General features: G+C 35.4%; 1 protein-coding gene across 4 annotated transcripts in view; it reads left to right on the plus strand.

Annotated features, from left to right (window-relative positions):
* The window catches only part of LOC106871868 (clathrin light chain B), a 22,562-nt gene that overhangs the window by 920 nt on the left and 4,186 nt on the right, over positions 1-17,456 (plus strand). Inside the window, exons 2-6 of one of the 4 annotated variants that reach the window (XM_014918603.2) lie at positions 506-556; positions 5,853-5,923; positions 7,417-7,537; positions 10,196-10,307; positions 12,599-12,637. In XM_014918603.2, coding sequence (XP_014774089.1) covers positions 506-556; positions 5,853-5,923; positions 7,417-7,537; positions 10,196-10,307; positions 12,599-12,637 — 394 coding nt within the window. Of the gene's footprint in view, positions 1-505; positions 557-5,852; positions 5,924-7,416; positions 7,538-10,195; positions 10,308-12,598; positions 12,638-16,999; positions 17,027-17,456 lie in introns of all 4 variants that reach the window. The other 3 variants (XM_014918606.2, XM_014918608.2, XM_014918607.2) reach the window with 3 other exon arrangements.

Raw genomic sequence — 17,456 nt, forward strand, 5'->3', positions numbered from 1 at the left:
ATTAGTTATAATTTTTTCCCCCGGAAATTCCCTCTTCAGAGAACGATGTATTTATTCCTGATTAACATAACTCTTTCCATCGATTTTTACCAACTTTGCTAATATGAGTTAGCTTTCTTTAATTTTACTTCCTCGTTCAATGATGTGTGCCGCCTCGTCACTTCCTGATGTGTGCTTGTGTATAAAGCTAATTTACAACTAGATAAAATACAAAAAAGAAAAAAGATCATGCGAGCACAATCATCTCCACCATTATCTTCAAGAGCAAGGAAGTCGAGTTAAAAAAAAGATGCGAGTTGTTAAAGCTGAAGCTGGTTCAAATGATACAAAATTACCCTTTCTCTTTTAAGTGTGGCACGTTCCTACAATTTTGGTAGGTAATTAATTAGATAACAATTTTTTTTTTCTCGTCGAATTTCTCCTTATCAGACTTCTGATGGGACCTGTACATTAGTCTCTAACTCCTTGAACTTTTTACTGACCACACACACATGTATATATATAGGTCTTGAAGATGACAACCCCCCCGTTGAAGATGTTACTCTTCCAACCACAGGTACGTAGCAGTTAAAGTTGTTCAAAACTGACCGAAATAACTTGTGCACTAACTCTTCTCACAATAATAAGCTCATCATTTTCTGCCTCTCTCTGAAATGGTCTGACATTCCCCTGTCCTTTTGATATTCAGATAGGATATTGACTGTCAGTGAATTAATATTTACTAATTCCTACTTAAAATGTTCTTATATAAACGAGTGAAAAAGAAGAAAAAAAAAGGACTAAACCCTGATTCAACCTGCCAAAAGGTGCGATATATTTTCTTATTTTGGGCATGATCGAAAAGCCAGCATACCATTCATTGACTAGTATTAGATTATTTGTATTTTGCTATCTGTTGGAAATTAATGTAACCACTTTACCGTCATATCGAATAGAAATGTATTTTGTGAAAAATTATTAGCTTCTACATAGTTATCGGTTCCCTGTCCAACCTATGTACGAGGTGTGATCAACAAGTATCCGGACTGTTGCCATAGTAACGAAGCTAAAGCATGCTGAGTGAAGCCACTTAACACAGATTGACCTTGAAGTCTGCTGTGCATGCGCACTAAGTTTTAACATTCTAGCTCACTTCTGTTTACAGCTGTGCTCGGAAGGAAGTTGTGTATCATGTGATCGTCGCAGTGACCATGACAGAGAAAGTTGTCATGGCGATACTTGCTCAGAAGCCTAGAAAAAGCTGCAGAAAGCCTATGAGTTGCGCACAAGTGGTTCAGACGTCTCCAAGATGGCTGAAAAAATGTTGCTAGTGATGAACGTTCTGGGAGACCTGCAACCAGCAGAACTGAGAAAAACGTTGTATATATGTGTGCAGCTGTGAGGGGAAATTGCCGAATCACCATACATGAGTTATTAGAGGATGTGCAGATTAGTTAGGGTTCAGTCACTGTCACTGAATATTTGGGTATGAGATGCATGTCTGCCAAGTTTGTGCCAAAACTACTTTCAGTTGACCAAAAAGATACTTGGGGTTTTAGTTGCACAAGATCTCCTTGATTGTGTTGAGAATGACGAAAACCTTTTGGAAACTTTGCATACGCCTCTGAGCAGGTATCACCAAGCTTTTGGCAAAATTTGATGCAGATTCTCTCCTCAACTTTCTCTGTCATAGTCAATGCAATGATCACATGCTACACACCTTCCTTCCAAGCACTGCTGTAAACAGCAGAAATGAGCTAGAGCTTTAAAATTTAGTGTGCATGCAAACAGAATCCAAGGTCCATCTGTGCATAGCAGCTTTACTCTGTGTGCTTTAGTTTTGTTACTATGGCAACAGTCCAGATGCATATTGATCAGACCACGTATCCTGATATAATATCTGCACAGATAACTACATGTTTTTTTTTTTCATGCCTGCTTCACTATACTGGCATAAGTTGGAGAGACCACCTCTAGCTCCGTGTTTTGTCATCTGTTGTGGTCTTTTGTCATATTCCTCATAAAGTTTGGCCTTCTGAGATCTTCCTTCTTCTGCTTGTTCTTTCCATTTGGCACTAATTAATCCAACTGTAATTCTCTAGGTGCATCACATCTTCATAATAGCACAATCTTCTCTCTTGCACACTAAATTTGAATCGCCTATCCGATACTTTTCTTGGCTTATTTGTGCTCTATCATACAATCACATTAACATTGCACATCTAGCAGAGCATGCTTACTTCATTTCTTTCCAGTCTTAGTACACTCTCTGCATTCCATGTTCATGTTTCATTACTATGCAACATTACACTTCATACACAAGCATCATACAAGCTACTCTTCACTCAGAATCCCTTTATTGCCATCAGAATAGCTCTCTAAACTTATTCCTCGTTATTCTTACTTTAACTATTATGATTTTCGAACACCTGCCTCCACTACTTATTAGATCACCAGAGTAATTTTGAGAAAGTTCATTTTATGAGAGATCTAACTGCCTACTGTTTGCCATTCCTATGTATCCTCTACATACAAAGTCTTCTCTATCAGCTTGTCTGTGATCACTCTGCACTTGTAGTTCACATTTAGTATATAATACAAAGTTCCTGTCTACTCTTTGTGCATATTGAGCATGGCCATCTTTGATGGGAGTAGAGGCCTATTTTCTTTCCATTTGCCTAAAACTTTTGTTTTTAGGTTTATTTTGGGGTTTTGTTCCCATGTTTGAAATTCTCTAATTTTTCAAGTGATTCATTTGTGAAATAGAAGCAATTGTAATAAGGGTTGAAAAGGCAGAGAGGAGACAGCATGCTTGTGAGCCTGGAGCTGCAGTGTGTCTTTGAGAGACTGTATGCCAGTCAGTTGAGTGACTTTCTCTGGATTCAGGCTAATATATGTGAGTGTATATGTGTTGCAGCAACATTATCTTTTGTAGGAGAAACACTCTACTTTGAACCTCATCTGATCTTTGTAGAATGTTAGTAATAGTCAAGGGCTGAAGTATTTTCTGGTTATGGATAGATGGCTCAGATTTTTGAGATCTCCAACTCTTATTCTGAGTTAGCTGATCATTAGTTGATTGAGTGATGGAGAAAGACTTAGTATTCATAACCGGTTGTTTATTCTTAATTCTTGTGTAAGAAGTCAACCTGGTTTGCCTATTCCTCTGATTTGGCTATTATGATGCTGGCTAATTTCTTAAAGTTTATGATGCAAACAGTTACATCATTTGTACCAGGTTCCTTGCTTCATTTATTGTACTACATTCATAGCTTCCATGGTCTGTTCATGGAAGCTATGAATATGACATTGAAGTAGGCATGATCATGTTATCCTATATATCCTGGTGGAAGCTCTTCTCGTCTTCTTGAACACAGCACACATCTACCTACCTCTTCTCCAGCACAGAATGAGATGATTGGGCATGGTTGTTTGAATGCTGGTGATTTGACATGACTGATTGGACATTGAACCTGTTTTGGTGATGGCTTTTGTGGAAACTGGTTTTTATTACAGGAAGCAAACAAGCATGCACATGCAGAAATATGTGTATGTATACATACATACAATGTGAAGAGAGACATTACAATTTATTAATTGAATTCAATTGATATCAACACTTTCTCCCTCCTCATACACATAAAAAATAAAACTGCTCACATACATGATCTTAGAGAGAAGGAGAAACAATAAAGTCTGTTAAATGGCCCTAAATGCCACAAACATGTCCCCTCTTTACATATGTTTAATGATAGAATACAAATAATTAGGGACAGAGAGTCATGTTTGTAGCAAGTGTTTCACTCTCTCTCTGGTTTTTTTCTGCTTACAATGCCAGGATTTAAATTCACTGTTGGTTCTGTTTTATCAAAGATGTACAGAAATCCATTGTGGTAAAATTTTTCCTTTCCACATTTTGTCAATATTTCACAAACCCTCATTCACATAGAGTGGAAAATTAAATGAAGTTTAGCAACCAGGTATTTTAGTAGGTGTGTCTACTAGTTGTCAACTAGAATAAAAACAAAATGAAACGTATGCTTTATTTCTGCAGTCAGTTATACAACAGATCATATTTTAAATTATAACATTTAATCTTGTCACCTTGGCTCCTGCTGAAACTGAATTTAAGAAAAAAGACCTTCAGCAGCATCAGATGTGACCACGCCTTGGAGATGTGTCTAAGATGTTCTCCCTTATTACGCCCACTTATATATACCTCTACTATAGTACACCCAGCTCACTCATGGCTGCTGATAACAGGGTCACTTTTTTTTACAGGTGTCCAGCAGGGTGACTCTCTAGATCCACTCTTCAAACATTGGCTGTTGACAATGCTGCCTGATCAGTATGCTCACCCTTCAAAGTCTAGTACCTGGATGACACAACCCCAGGTGGCTTGGCTGAGTCTGTTGTTGGGGACCTTCAGCAGGTTATCTTAGCACTAAACTTCTTGGGCTTGAGATCAACCTGTTCAAGTCGGTGATAAATCTGAGCTGTGGTGAGGCCACATTTCAGGACGCCGTACTCAACGTTCAGTCTGTCTTGGTGGAGGCTCAGCTGACACCAAAGGATGCTGACTTCATTCTTGGCTCCCCAATCCTCCTGAAAGCCATAACAGAGCGCCTGGAGACCTGGCACTCTTCATCTTGAGGAATTGATTTGCTCTGCCTAAGCTTCTTTTCTCACTATGTAGTGTGCCAAGTCACCCTCTCAGAGACCACTTCAGTGATTTTGATGACACCATTCAGTACTGGTCTGAATTGATTGGCACTATTAGTTCTGACAGTACTGGCTGGCAACAGGCTAAACTGCCTGTCAGAGTCAGTGGAACTGGTTCTGATGGCTATCTTTCTTTGGTCTCCTCCAGCCACACTCTCATCAGCAAGATACTCCATGGGATGACCGAACAAGATGTGGCTCAGGAATTGGAGTCAACCCTAGCTAGTTGAACTTTCAAAGGCTTTGCCATCCCCCAGAATATGGCTGTCCATCAAAACAAAATTGTTACAACTTCAAAAGTCCTGGCGACAGAATATCTGATGTCAACTATGTCAGCATCAACTCATTAACACCAAATAGGTGGAACCAAAATGGCTGTTGTAAAACTTTGTCCCCCTCCTGCATCTCTATATGGTCTCTTCAGATGTATTGTTGATGGTGGTGAACCTGTTTTGTACTTGACAAGAAGATGGATGTATCCTGTGATGGGTTGTTTGAAAATGTTTCCTGTATATGAAATAGTTTGTGCAGTCATTTTATAAAGGGTCAGTGGGTTGTTATACATGACCAGATGTTCCCAACTGTTGAACCCACTAATGTACACAAAACTAATAGGATGAGTGTTAGTCTTGTATATGAAATTATAGTTTTACATTGTATTTGTGGCTGTCATAATTTTGGCATGATTTTATTGGCTGGATGCATTTCTAATCAACCACTTTACAGCATGGGTTGATGGTATTGTATTGTGCCGTTAGCACAAGTGATTATGTGTCAGGACTAAAGGTGTCCTCTCCACACTCAGTTTTTCACTATCAACAGTGTAAGGATTTGTCTCTCTTATGTATTCCTATATAATAGCCTAATAGATAACATACATGCACTTATCTGTGTATCTGTTTGCAATTGTATTAAGTCAGTTTTTAATTGATCTCATCTTGCTCTATATTTTCAGTTTTGCTGATTTCTATAATTAGAATATAATTGGTGTTATCTGTTTATATTTTCTAATTATATTAACAGAGGTCAAAATTAGTAGTCATCATACTTATTCCTTTACACCCACTATTTTCAACTTATTTAATAAAACTGGTATTTAATAAACTAATATCTCAGCATTAATGATGTTATTGTTGTTAATTCTATTGTAGCTGATGGGTTTAACACCTTTGAAGAATCAAATGCAACAGTTAATGGTTTGAGTGATGCAGATGTGCCACAGGTATGCTGGATTCTTGTTTCTTTCATCCTATAATGTATAATACATAATAATCTTTAGTTAGTTTATTGTTACATGAATAAGAATGTAGCCTTTAGAAAGGGCTTGCATGTGTAGAAAATTACAGCATTAATGAAAGTTTTAAAAAGATCATTTTCTTTTTGCTTTGTTTTTTAAGTGAAATTTTGAGAAATTGCTTCATTATCATGAAGAAAGTAAAATGAAAATCCACAGAAATTGTATGGATTTAGAAGACATATGCCAGAGATTTATGAACAAGGAAAAAATGTTTATAACCTTGTTTCTGTACATACTGTGCATTTTAATGGTTTTTTTAAGCATATACCTGATTCCTTATACCATTTTTTAAAGTTAACTATTAGCTATTTTACTGTCAAATGTCTGCAATTTTACCTAATTAGATATCTTTTGTAGAAATGTGACATGATCAGTTCATCTTCTCATGATTTTTTTTCCAGTTCGCTCATTTCTGTTTAATAAAACCTTACATATCAAAACCGTTAGAATCCTCTCCCATTTTTTTCTTCTCTTTGATACATCCAGTATAACTTCATCTTTGTGTCCATATTAGATTGCAGTTTCATTTTAGACTTTTATTTAAAAAGCATCCATCAACTTTTTTTTTTATCTATTAAAGCTGAAAAAGACCTTTGAGACTATTGAGGATGAATACTAGATAAAATAATTAATTAAAATCTATCCTCAAATTATGTAATCAAGAACTACGAGGTCTGAGTTTTTGGTATACTCTTGTGTGACTGGGATCACCTATTACAGAGACTAACATTGGTTAAATACTTCACACTTCTGATGTCTGTGAATAATCTGGACGGAGTCAGTCTGTCAAAAAATCATTGACAGCTCAGACTCCTTTACGTTGCTCACATATAGCACTGAAAGTGAAGTTGTTGTTTAGGACCAGGTTATCAGTAATCAAACAGACCTAATGATTCAAGATATTCCACCTGTAACCATTCTGTCTTTTATTGAGATGGTATATCTAAGACTGTAATATCCAAGATGTGGCTGTGTGGTAAGAAGCTTGCTTTGCAGCCATTTGGTTTCAGGTTCATTCCTATTGCATGGCACCTTGAGCAAGTATCTTTTACTATATCCTCATGCCAACCAAAGCCTTGTGAGTGGATTTGGTAGAGACCAGTTTGGTTACTATTTCTTGTAGGTTAAACAACCATTTAGCTCAGTGTTCCTTTACATTTTGTAATTCAGCAAACTTTTTTTTTAATAGATGTCTCTTTGCATGTTTTGATAGTAAGAAAAAAAATAATTTTAATCAAGCAGAAGCTAATTTTGCACATTTATTTATTGTCTATATTTCCATATAGTATTCCATCCAGATTATCTCTGTTTAGACATTTGTGTGGACTAATGTTCCTATTTATTCTCATTTTAGTTGGTAAAAATTTTTTGTTTAATATACTGTAGTATTAAAGAATAAATATTTAACTTGCTTGCAGACTAATGGACCTACAGATGGAAGTGGTTATGCTGCTATAGCTCAAGTTGATAAACACCATCGAGAACCTGAGAAAATCAAGTTGTGGAGAGAAGAACAAAAGAAACGGCTTGAACACAAGGGTTAGGTTTTATAAAATCATTCTTTTTAACCCTCTTATATTGCATAATGTGTAACTTTCATCTAAAACTTTGTTTTATTACAAATGGTTTACTTCACTTCTAAGACACAATGTCTGATATAAAAGATGTAGGCTCAATGGTATTCTTGTGGTGCTCATATAGTCTTCCATTGACCTTGTACTTCAGATGCTAGGATGTATTCTGAGGGAGATTTGGATGCTATTTCTAGCAGGCCCAGTAAACAGCCTCACTTAAGCTATTGACTAGGCTGCCCCATGATTTTGATCATGTTGGTAACACTTCAGTTTATGTAGCTGAATTTATAGAGTGGTGTATTTAACTCTATTCTCATTTTATGGTTGATATAGTAGAAATGGGTGGGGAGTGCATTAAGGTTTCAATAATCACTTGTATAGATATAAAATATATACTTGCTGGTCAGATTTAATTATTATTTAATTGTCTAAAGTAAATTGCTTACCATCATCATATGGAACAAGGTGGTGAAGCATGATCTTCAATCGTTGGGCCTCAAGGGAGGCAATGACTAGTGACCAAGACCTTTGGCAATATGCTGTGCTTGAGAAGACCCGTCAAGCTAAGTGAAAACATAGTCGTGGCCGATGCCAGTGTCATGTAATTGGCACCCATGCTGGTTGCATGTAAAAAGCACCTTTCGATCATTGGGCCTTACAGAGGAAATGTAGCTGATGTTGGTGTACCTGGCACCCATGCTAGTGGCATATAGAAAGCACCCCTTGAGCATTGGGGCTTACAGAGGTAATGTGGCTGCTGCCAGTGTTCCATAACTAGCATCTGTGCTGATGGCATGTAAAAAGCACCTGTTGAGTGTTGGGCCTCATGGAGGCAATGTGGTCAATGCCAGTGTTGCATAACTGGCACCTGTGCTGGTGGCATGTAAAAAACACCTTTTGAGCATTGAGCCTCACGGAGGCACTGTGGCCGATGCCAGTGTTGCGTAACTGGCACCTGTGCTGGTGGCACATAAAATTACTTTTCGAGCGTTGGAGCTCATGAAAGCAATGACAAATCACTCTGATCTTTGGCTATAAACCGTGCTTGAGAAGACCTATCAAACCAAGTGAAATCGTAGTCGTGACAGATACTGGTGCCACTCAACTGACACCTATGCTGATGGCACATAAAAGCACCCATTACACTCTCAAAGTGGTTGGTGTTAGGAAGGGCATCCAGCCATAGAAACCATGCCAAATCAAACTGGAACCTGATGCAGCCCCTCTGCTTACCAACCCTTGTCAAACCGTCCAATCCGTACCAGCATGGACAACAGATGTTAAAAGATGATGATGATGTATATATCTTAGGCTTTAGACAATACTGTGTCCTGTGTTGTGAGAGGTGACTAAAAGAGTTGGTGGCAGGAGTATCCTCTTATCACGAATCACTTGCCTTAGGAAACCTGTCCAACCATCAAAAGATGAATATAAAATAAGGATGTTGCCTTCTAAAGTACATTGTTACTTTGTTACTTGAACGTAAACCCTGTAAAGTGAGTACTTTTTGTTTAGAGCACTTCAAACAAAATGTTGGAAGTAATCTGAAAAAAAATAAATAAACAAGGCTTTGGTCAGCCTGAGGCTATAATAGAAGACGCTTGCCCAAAGTGTCATTCAGTGGGACTGATCCTGGAACCATGTGGTTGGGAAGCAAGCTTCTTACCACACAAGCACTCTTGCACTTATCTGTATAAAACAAAATTAAGTTAAAATTAAAAAAAAAAAGCTTAGGTATAATGTCAGAAAAACAAGATTGATTAGTTATTGATGAAATGATTTTTGATCAGATTTAACCTGTGGTTCAACAAAGCATCCATGTAGCTGGATCTTCCATCATCAATGCACAACGAAATGTAACTCATTGATGCGTTATGTCCATCCGCTGTTGAAGGAAAGAGACTAGGTTGTCATGTTTGCATCAAAGGATTTTGAGAATTCTTTATAAAAACAGTGCATATATAGCATTAGGTATATAAGTTGCATGTGGTTGATTCCTATGCTCATAATTGTAAGGTAGAGTAGACATTGGATTGTATGTATTATACAGAAGGAAGATTGAAAGCAATGCAAGCAAACCGTGATGTACGACCAAAGTTTCAGAACATGGATCACAGAGCGATCCATAACTACATGCCACAGTGCCTCTGTCTGATGCAAAACTTCCAATTCAAGAAACTTCCATGTCAAATCACCAGCATTCAAACAACCATGCCCAATCATCTCATTCTGTGCTGGAGAAGAGGTAGGTAGATGTGTGCTGTGTTCAAGAAGATGAGAAGAGCTTCCACCAGGATATATAGGATAACATCATCATCCCGAAATATAACAATAAATAAAAACAATTTCATGTTAAACTGTTCAATACTTTCTGTCTGCTACATATTTATTATTTTGTCTGATGAAATGCTAGCAAAACTTCAGTCAGTTAACACTATTCTTGAAAAAGAATACACACACACACACACACACACACACACATGATATTGTTATTATTTTAAACAGTTTGATTTGGTTCCATGTGACTTAGTTTTACTGACTTCTAACAGAAACCTGTCTCATTCAGGCTTAGATTACTGAACATATATATTTTATATTACATTTTATGCTTTTACGATTGTAGATGCTGAAGAAGAAAATAAGAAGGAAATATGGCGTGAAGCTGCAAAGAAAGAGCTTGAAGATTGGTTGAAAAATCAGGCAGAACAGCTTATTAAGACCAAAGAAAACAACCGGTAATACTACTGTTTTAGTTATAAATCTTCATCTATCAATAAATGTTTTTCTCTTTCACTTAAATCAGGTATACAGTTATTGAGATTTTAGTGTTCTTGTCTGATACAAAAAGAATACTCTCAACATTTTATTTACTAAGCACTTGCCTACCGTTGCATTGATTGATATACATATTATTGTAGTGTTTAACTTGTCTGCTTTAGTAAGAATTAAATCTTTCAGAAAGATCTGTAGATCTTTGGAGGCCAAATAAGTAAAATTTATATTATAATCAAATTTGAATTTTGATTGGCATTTTGTTCCTTGCTTATATTTTTGTGTAATTCCTTTAAAAAAGATTAAAATCTTAAATTAGTAAAACTATTATAATCTGAAACACTGGTATGGAATGACCTAGAAATGTAAGTAGTAACATTGGTGATTGAATGAAAATACAGTGAAGTTAAAAAAAAAAAAAGACCTGGAATCAAAATTCTCATTCCTGCTTGGACATATTTATTCTGATGTCCTCCTGACAACAGTCTGTTCCACTTGTAGAAGCTGTAATACCGTCAATATTCTTGAATGAAAACATAGAATGGCTTCTCTAAAATTTTAACTTGGATATGTAAAATAATTGTATCTAGTGTTGTGTATTAGAACAAGGGCCAAATGTAAGAGTAATTTAATGCATTGTTGAAGCTTCTTTTTATATAGAGCCTGTTGTTTGATGATGGGCATTCTTAAAGATGTTAAATACTTCTCTTCCTTACAGCACACTAACATTTTACTATTTTATTGAACTCATGCCAGTACAAACTTTACTAGTCTCTCTAGCCAATGAGGAAATATCTTCAGGAACGTTTGATCTACTTGAAATTGCAGCCAAATCTCCCTCAAATCATAGTCTTTATCACTTATTTAGGAGGGAAGGGCAGTACACATGACCCCTTTATAGGACCTCTGAGACTATTGAAGGGGAAGGACAGTATCCAAGGACCAGTTGGCAGTGTTAAACCAGATGACGGATTAAGTCTGCCACCCCAAACAGTAAATTTTTAAAATTGTGGCAGATTTAGTGACATTCTTTAGACTTCAACTTTATAACAGGTTTAGACATTTGAATAATTATCACCATGAAGGAAAAACTACAGAAATAAAATTCTTGTTTGCCAATGATATATATATCTATTAATTTTCTAAGTTGTATTTATTTCCACTCAACACTGAAAGTAATATTCATTGTGCATGAAATCTTTTGTGAACAAAGTCAGTAATTTATTGTTCTTTGAAATCTTGTATTATTGTTCTATGCTATGTTTGCTCTTGTCCCCTATATTTTATTGACATTGTTCCCATCTGTATGGCACTTCCCTACCACGTGTATGGCACTACTGTTCCAACTTTGCGCTAGTGTTATCTTTCAGTATATAAATATGCACTTTTATCTTGTTGATGCTGTATAATTAATGCTTTCTTATTTAAGTGCTGTAATATTTGCTTCTTGGTAAGAAAAAGAAAAAAAGTCTTGTTAGTAATTAAGGACAATAGCCAATAACATATTTAGCATTTAAGGAGTTCAACTGGTAAGTTCTGCTGTGTTAACTCCTAATCTTTAATAGTTTAAATTTTTATCAACCCCAATCACGTCTGTTCATTCTGTTACTCAATTTGTTTGTTCTTGAAATTATATTCAAATATAGGATATATCTGGCAGTTGTGAAACTACTTCAACAGAAATTATACAGAATTATAATATACATATAGAATAGAATTAAAGAATTAAAATGTTTTGTTTTAAAAAAGCTTGTTGCACTATGTAAAAAGTTACAATTTTGTTTGAAATTGTAATTTTAATAATTGAATTATTATTATAATAAAAACAAAATAATACTTTATTTGGCAGCTGTGCATTGTTAACCAGCTAGAGGAGATTCCTCTTGAGGTTAAAACATTGCAGTAAAGTCCATTTGAATGGAACAGCCATATTGAAGTGGCTATGAACATTAATTTTATATTATCTTTAGGTTTCACCTTTTTCCTTTTTAGATTTTTTTTTTTTTTTTTTTTAGAGATGACAGGTGATGCAATTTCATCCTGCTTTCAAGCCTCTTATTATCGTGACTTAAATTGTCTCCCTCCATCATGAAACACTATGAACTTTGTGAACATTGTAGATCAGTAATTCCTCACCAAGCTATTTCCCCCTATGCTCCGGTAACATCTCTTTGAATATAAACATGTCAAACTGATTTCTTTATACGTCGTCTTTGGTGCACTTGTAAGTGTGTATCTCATTGTTCTTCCACAGAGCTGCTGCCGCAGCCGAGCTTGCAGACATCACTTGTGGGTAAGACTAAAACTGTAGCGACGCACTCTAAGTAGACTTTAGACATTTGCTGTTGTTGTCATTGTTGTTGTCAGTTCGTCTGTAATCTTTATTTATCTTTAGTTCCACTGTAGAAATTTATTTTATTTTTAAAGGGATCATTTTATTTCTTTAGCATGACCATCATTCTGATTATAGATATATATATATATATATATATATATATTTTTTTTAATCACATCTTATTAGAAACCTCTTAATTCCTCCTACAGTCTGTACAACCACCTCAAATACACTGACTGTAGTGTTATAGCATTTGTCTGTTATTTATTTGCCAGATATCTGATTTTTGTATGACTTACTATCAGCAGCCAACTTAGTCAGTCTCAAAGGTCTTTTATTCAGAAAATGTATTTTGTTATCCTGTAGCAATATTTTATCATCGTGTAACGTTTGTCTACCATGCTGGTATGAGTTTGATGGTGCCACAGGATCTAACAAGCCAGAGGATTGTGTGTTGAGCTCCCATGTCTATTTTAGCATGGTTTCTATAGCTGGATTCCCTTTCTAATACCAATCATCTTGAGTACTTTTATGTGGTACCGGCACTACTGAGTTCAACTTGCAAGTCAAAGAAAAAGATCTCCCAAATGAGTGGAGGTGTAGTAGAGAGGGAGGTGGCTTTATGTCAAGTTTTGAGCTGCTTAAAGCATGACAGACAGTCACGGTTGTCTTGCTACAGAGGAGATACAAGGCTACTTTGCATCACATAATAGTGGGTGGGTGTAACTGGAAAGAGATAAAGATGGTGGTGCTAAGGTACCAGAGCATACTCTCAAGGTACAAAAAGGTGAGTATGAAAGAATATGGGAAGAGAGTAGGAAAGGGTGGATTGATAAGTTTGTAAGAGTGTGAGAAGAGAGTGACAGCTGGTTAGGGTTGAGTATTGTAAATGATGTGTGGAGAAATAGTCAATGGTAAATACCTGTTTGAATTCCTACAAGGATCCCTAGAGGTAGATAGTTGTAACATATTTGCTCTAAGTGACTGTGGAAGTGCCTTTATGACCAGCTGCTTCTCAAAAAATCTGTATTCTCCTCCCCAACTGAAACCAGCTTGTTAAAGATAGTAAAAATTAATGTTAATTTACTATGTTTTGGAAAATAGAATCAAGGTTGAGCATCCAGATAAAGTTAACCATATGTAGAATAATGATAATAAAAGTTATATATGTATGTGTGTGTGTGTGTATATATATATATATATATATATATATATACATATATATAGACTAATTTTAACTATTGTTAATTATCATTATCTGTTATATAATATCACGCATTTGGGTTGTTTTTTAAAAAATTTTTGGAAATTACAGGATGCTTTCATTTGCTCGACCACTGTCTGATAATTATAAAAATAATTTATAGATATGGTAGATCTTGGGAAACACAGTCGTGAAAGTGACATTAAAGTAATTATCATTAATACCCTTGCAATAAATGATTTGAACTGTTGGTAAATATTCACAAGTGTCAGGGGTGTTTAAAATTCATATAAATTTTTGAATATAAAGGTAATTTTAATATTCATGTTGTCTGGTTAACTAGGTTGCTTCCCAATTAGGTGGTCTTGGTTTCAGTCCCACTGCACTGCATCTTGGGCAAGTGTCTTCTACTAGAGTCTTGGGTTGACAAAAGGCTTGTGAGTGGATTTAATAGGTGGAAACAGAATGAAGCCTGTTGTGTGTGTGTGTCTGTGTTCACACCCCACTGCCACTTGACTGTCAGTGTTGGTTTGTTTACATCCCGGCAAAAGAGGTCAATAGAATAAGTTCCAGGCTTTAAAAAAATAAGTGCTGAGGCTGATTTGTTTAATGAAGCCTTTCAAGGTAGTGCCCCAGCATAGCCGTAGTCCAATGCCTGAAGACAGGCAAAAAATAAAAGCTTAAAAATTACCTATATTTGTTCCCTCCAAAAGTTTTAAAGATTAACTGCTTAATCTTGTCATAGACATCTGAATTTTCTGGCTCGAAACTACTATAACAAAATAAATGGAAAATGGTAAAAGTTAGTTGTATTCCTTCAACTGTCAAATTTCAGAATAAGTTATTTGTCAGTTGAATAAAGAACAGCGTTGGAACATAGCATTATATTTTATATCTGGTTTTTATCTGAAAGGTTTCCTTTTAGTTTTTTGGTAACATTTCATCTAGTTAAATTTTTGTCTTTAATAAAATTGCCTTTTGTTTGATAACAGGCACAGTTTTCCTCTGTGATGGAATGTGTTTGTTTGAACGATATACTGTCCAAATGAAAAGTTCTTGACCCTGTACAGCATATTGTAGCAAAATTCAATGTGAGCAGAATTAAATTTAAATGCGTGAAACATTATTGAAATGATATGAGAGTATATATAATGAATTCTATTTTAGGCGCAAGGCCAACCATTTTGAGGGGAGGGATGGGTCGAAACCTCTGACCTACCTCACTTTCCAGTATTTAATTAGTACCTTGTTTTATTGGTCCCAAAGAGATAAAAGGAAGAGTCTCATCATTATATATATATATATATATATATATATAATGAAAAGTTTTCTGTAATTTGGTGCAGTTAAATGATTGATGGTGTTCATTCATTTTGTAAAACACTTGCAAATGATGGACTAAAGTAATAGACAGATAGGAGGAGGGAGTCATACTCTATGGTGGAAAGCTAGAAATGAGGTTTAGCTAACAAGTAAAATGCAGGAGTATTTACCAGCTGCAGGACTCTGTGATAATTGCTAATATATTGCATGCAGCGTGAGACATTTGAGCGATACTAGATATCCACTTAATGGAGATTGCCAGAAAATATTTCACAAGAGCAATATAATATCTCCATTGTCATCTTTTATCAAAGTAAAAATATTTTATAGGGAAGAACCTACAGGAGTCTGTTTTTGAAGATAATGAGTTTTTAGTGTTAAGCTAGTATTGGATATAATTGGATTGCATAGAATTTAACCCATGTTGGATACAATTACTCGTAAAGTATCCTACATTTTGTAGGATTCTTGTATGGGTGGAAGAGGAATATTTAGATTAGATATGAGGATATGATTTTACTGATCTCCATCATTAGGTCCCAGTAATTTTATTGATCTTGAAAGAATGAAACATTAAGTAGATTCCAGTGGTATTTGAACTCGGTGTAAAGAGATGTAACCAAATACCATAAATGATCAACTCCACTGAATCTGCCATCCTCTTCATGATTGGTTGTGAACTCAGTGGAAACTTCTGGTTACAGACCAATGCCTGTTAAAATTCTGTTCTTAGCTGTTTGATTGATTGACAGATGACCTTTGATGTGGTTGAACAACCAATCCCAACCAGTTGAGATTCACGGTATAAGTTGTACTAATCATCCTTTTGATCACTGAATGCAAAATGTAACTCACATGACCTCCATTCAGATTTCCCTGTGTCACTAATTCACCCTTGTATGCAATCCATCCTGCTGAGAGGACTGGAGCAATGTGAAATGAAGTGGTTTGCTCAAAAACACAATGCACAGTCAATATGGGAATTGAAATATTGACCTTACATTCATGAATGCAACATTCTAACCACTAGGCCATGCACCTCAGCTATTGCTTCTAAACTAATGTCCATTGTATAAGATTTATGTTCTTTTCAGAAGTTGAAGAATAAGTTTGAGATGTGGAAGTGTTCCATCTGAAGGTGATCATTGCCATAACAAAAATTTGACTTATACATGTAAAGGGCTATACTGATAAGGGGTTGTTCTGCAATTGCTGGGTAAGAAAAATGTTTTAGGTAACTGTAATGATGTTTTCATAGACAGACAGTTTTGTGTGGTGAAGTGTTTAGTAGAAAATATGAAGTATTTGTTCTTACTGATGAGATGGTGCAAATGCTTTATTGCAGATTCGTGTTTGTGCTAGCCTAATGATAATAATATAACATCAGTTTATATTAGTAGACTTAAGTTGAATAATGTTTTGCTATATCTTTATTTCTTGACTTGACTTCCAATTTTTAAATTCTTTTTAATGAGAAATTCAAAAACTGCTGTTCCTTTTTCCTCCTCCTCCTCCTCCTCCTCCTCCCCCCCTTTTTTTTTTAACTAGACTTCCTGCTAACATTTCATTTTTTTTTTCTTCTTGATCAGAAAATTTCTTCATAGATGGTCTTATAAAGTACTTTGATGTTTACTCTTAGCAATTATCATTGAAGGTAGTACTTTTATATATCTGTTTATATAGAATTTAATGCCTTAACATATCCAAGGCTGCAACAGGTGTGCAATTACCACAGGTACTTTATTCTTACTCACAATTTTCCCTATCCCTTTCTTTACCCGTTTCCTCTACAGGCATGCAGAGGCTTTGGAGAAAAAAAAGTAAGTATTCAGTGTAGGTAATTTTGCAGTTTTATCATGCAGTATATACATATGCTGCAACTCTTTAGGGATAAATTTTTTTCTCATCTCTATATTCTAATAAATTAATAATAAAAAAAAAATATTTTGAATTAGCCATAAAATTCTGTAATTTAAACATTTACTGCCACTATGGATTAGCTTTCTTTTCTGGATTGATTATTTTCTGTAGATGCTTTTAGTGTAAATACTGTTTAATATAGCTTTGCTTTTTAAGTCTCAGGAAAACAGTTATCCCAACTGTATGGGTTATAAGTATCTCTTGATTTTGGTCATAAAATTTCCTATAAAGCCTAATACTGGACTTAATTGTTGTGATGGTTGTTGTTCAATTTAGCTTTTTCCCTTTGCTTTTCTTTAATAAAAAAAAATCAGTTTCCAACATTTGCAT

This window comes from Octopus bimaculoides, chromosome 10 (genome assembly GCF_001194135.2).
Source record: "Octopus bimaculoides isolate UCB-OBI-ISO-001 chromosome 10, ASM119413v2, whole genome shotgun sequence".
NCBI classification, from domain to species: Eukaryota; Metazoa; Mollusca; class Cephalopoda; order Octopoda; family Octopodidae; genus Octopus; species Octopus bimaculoides.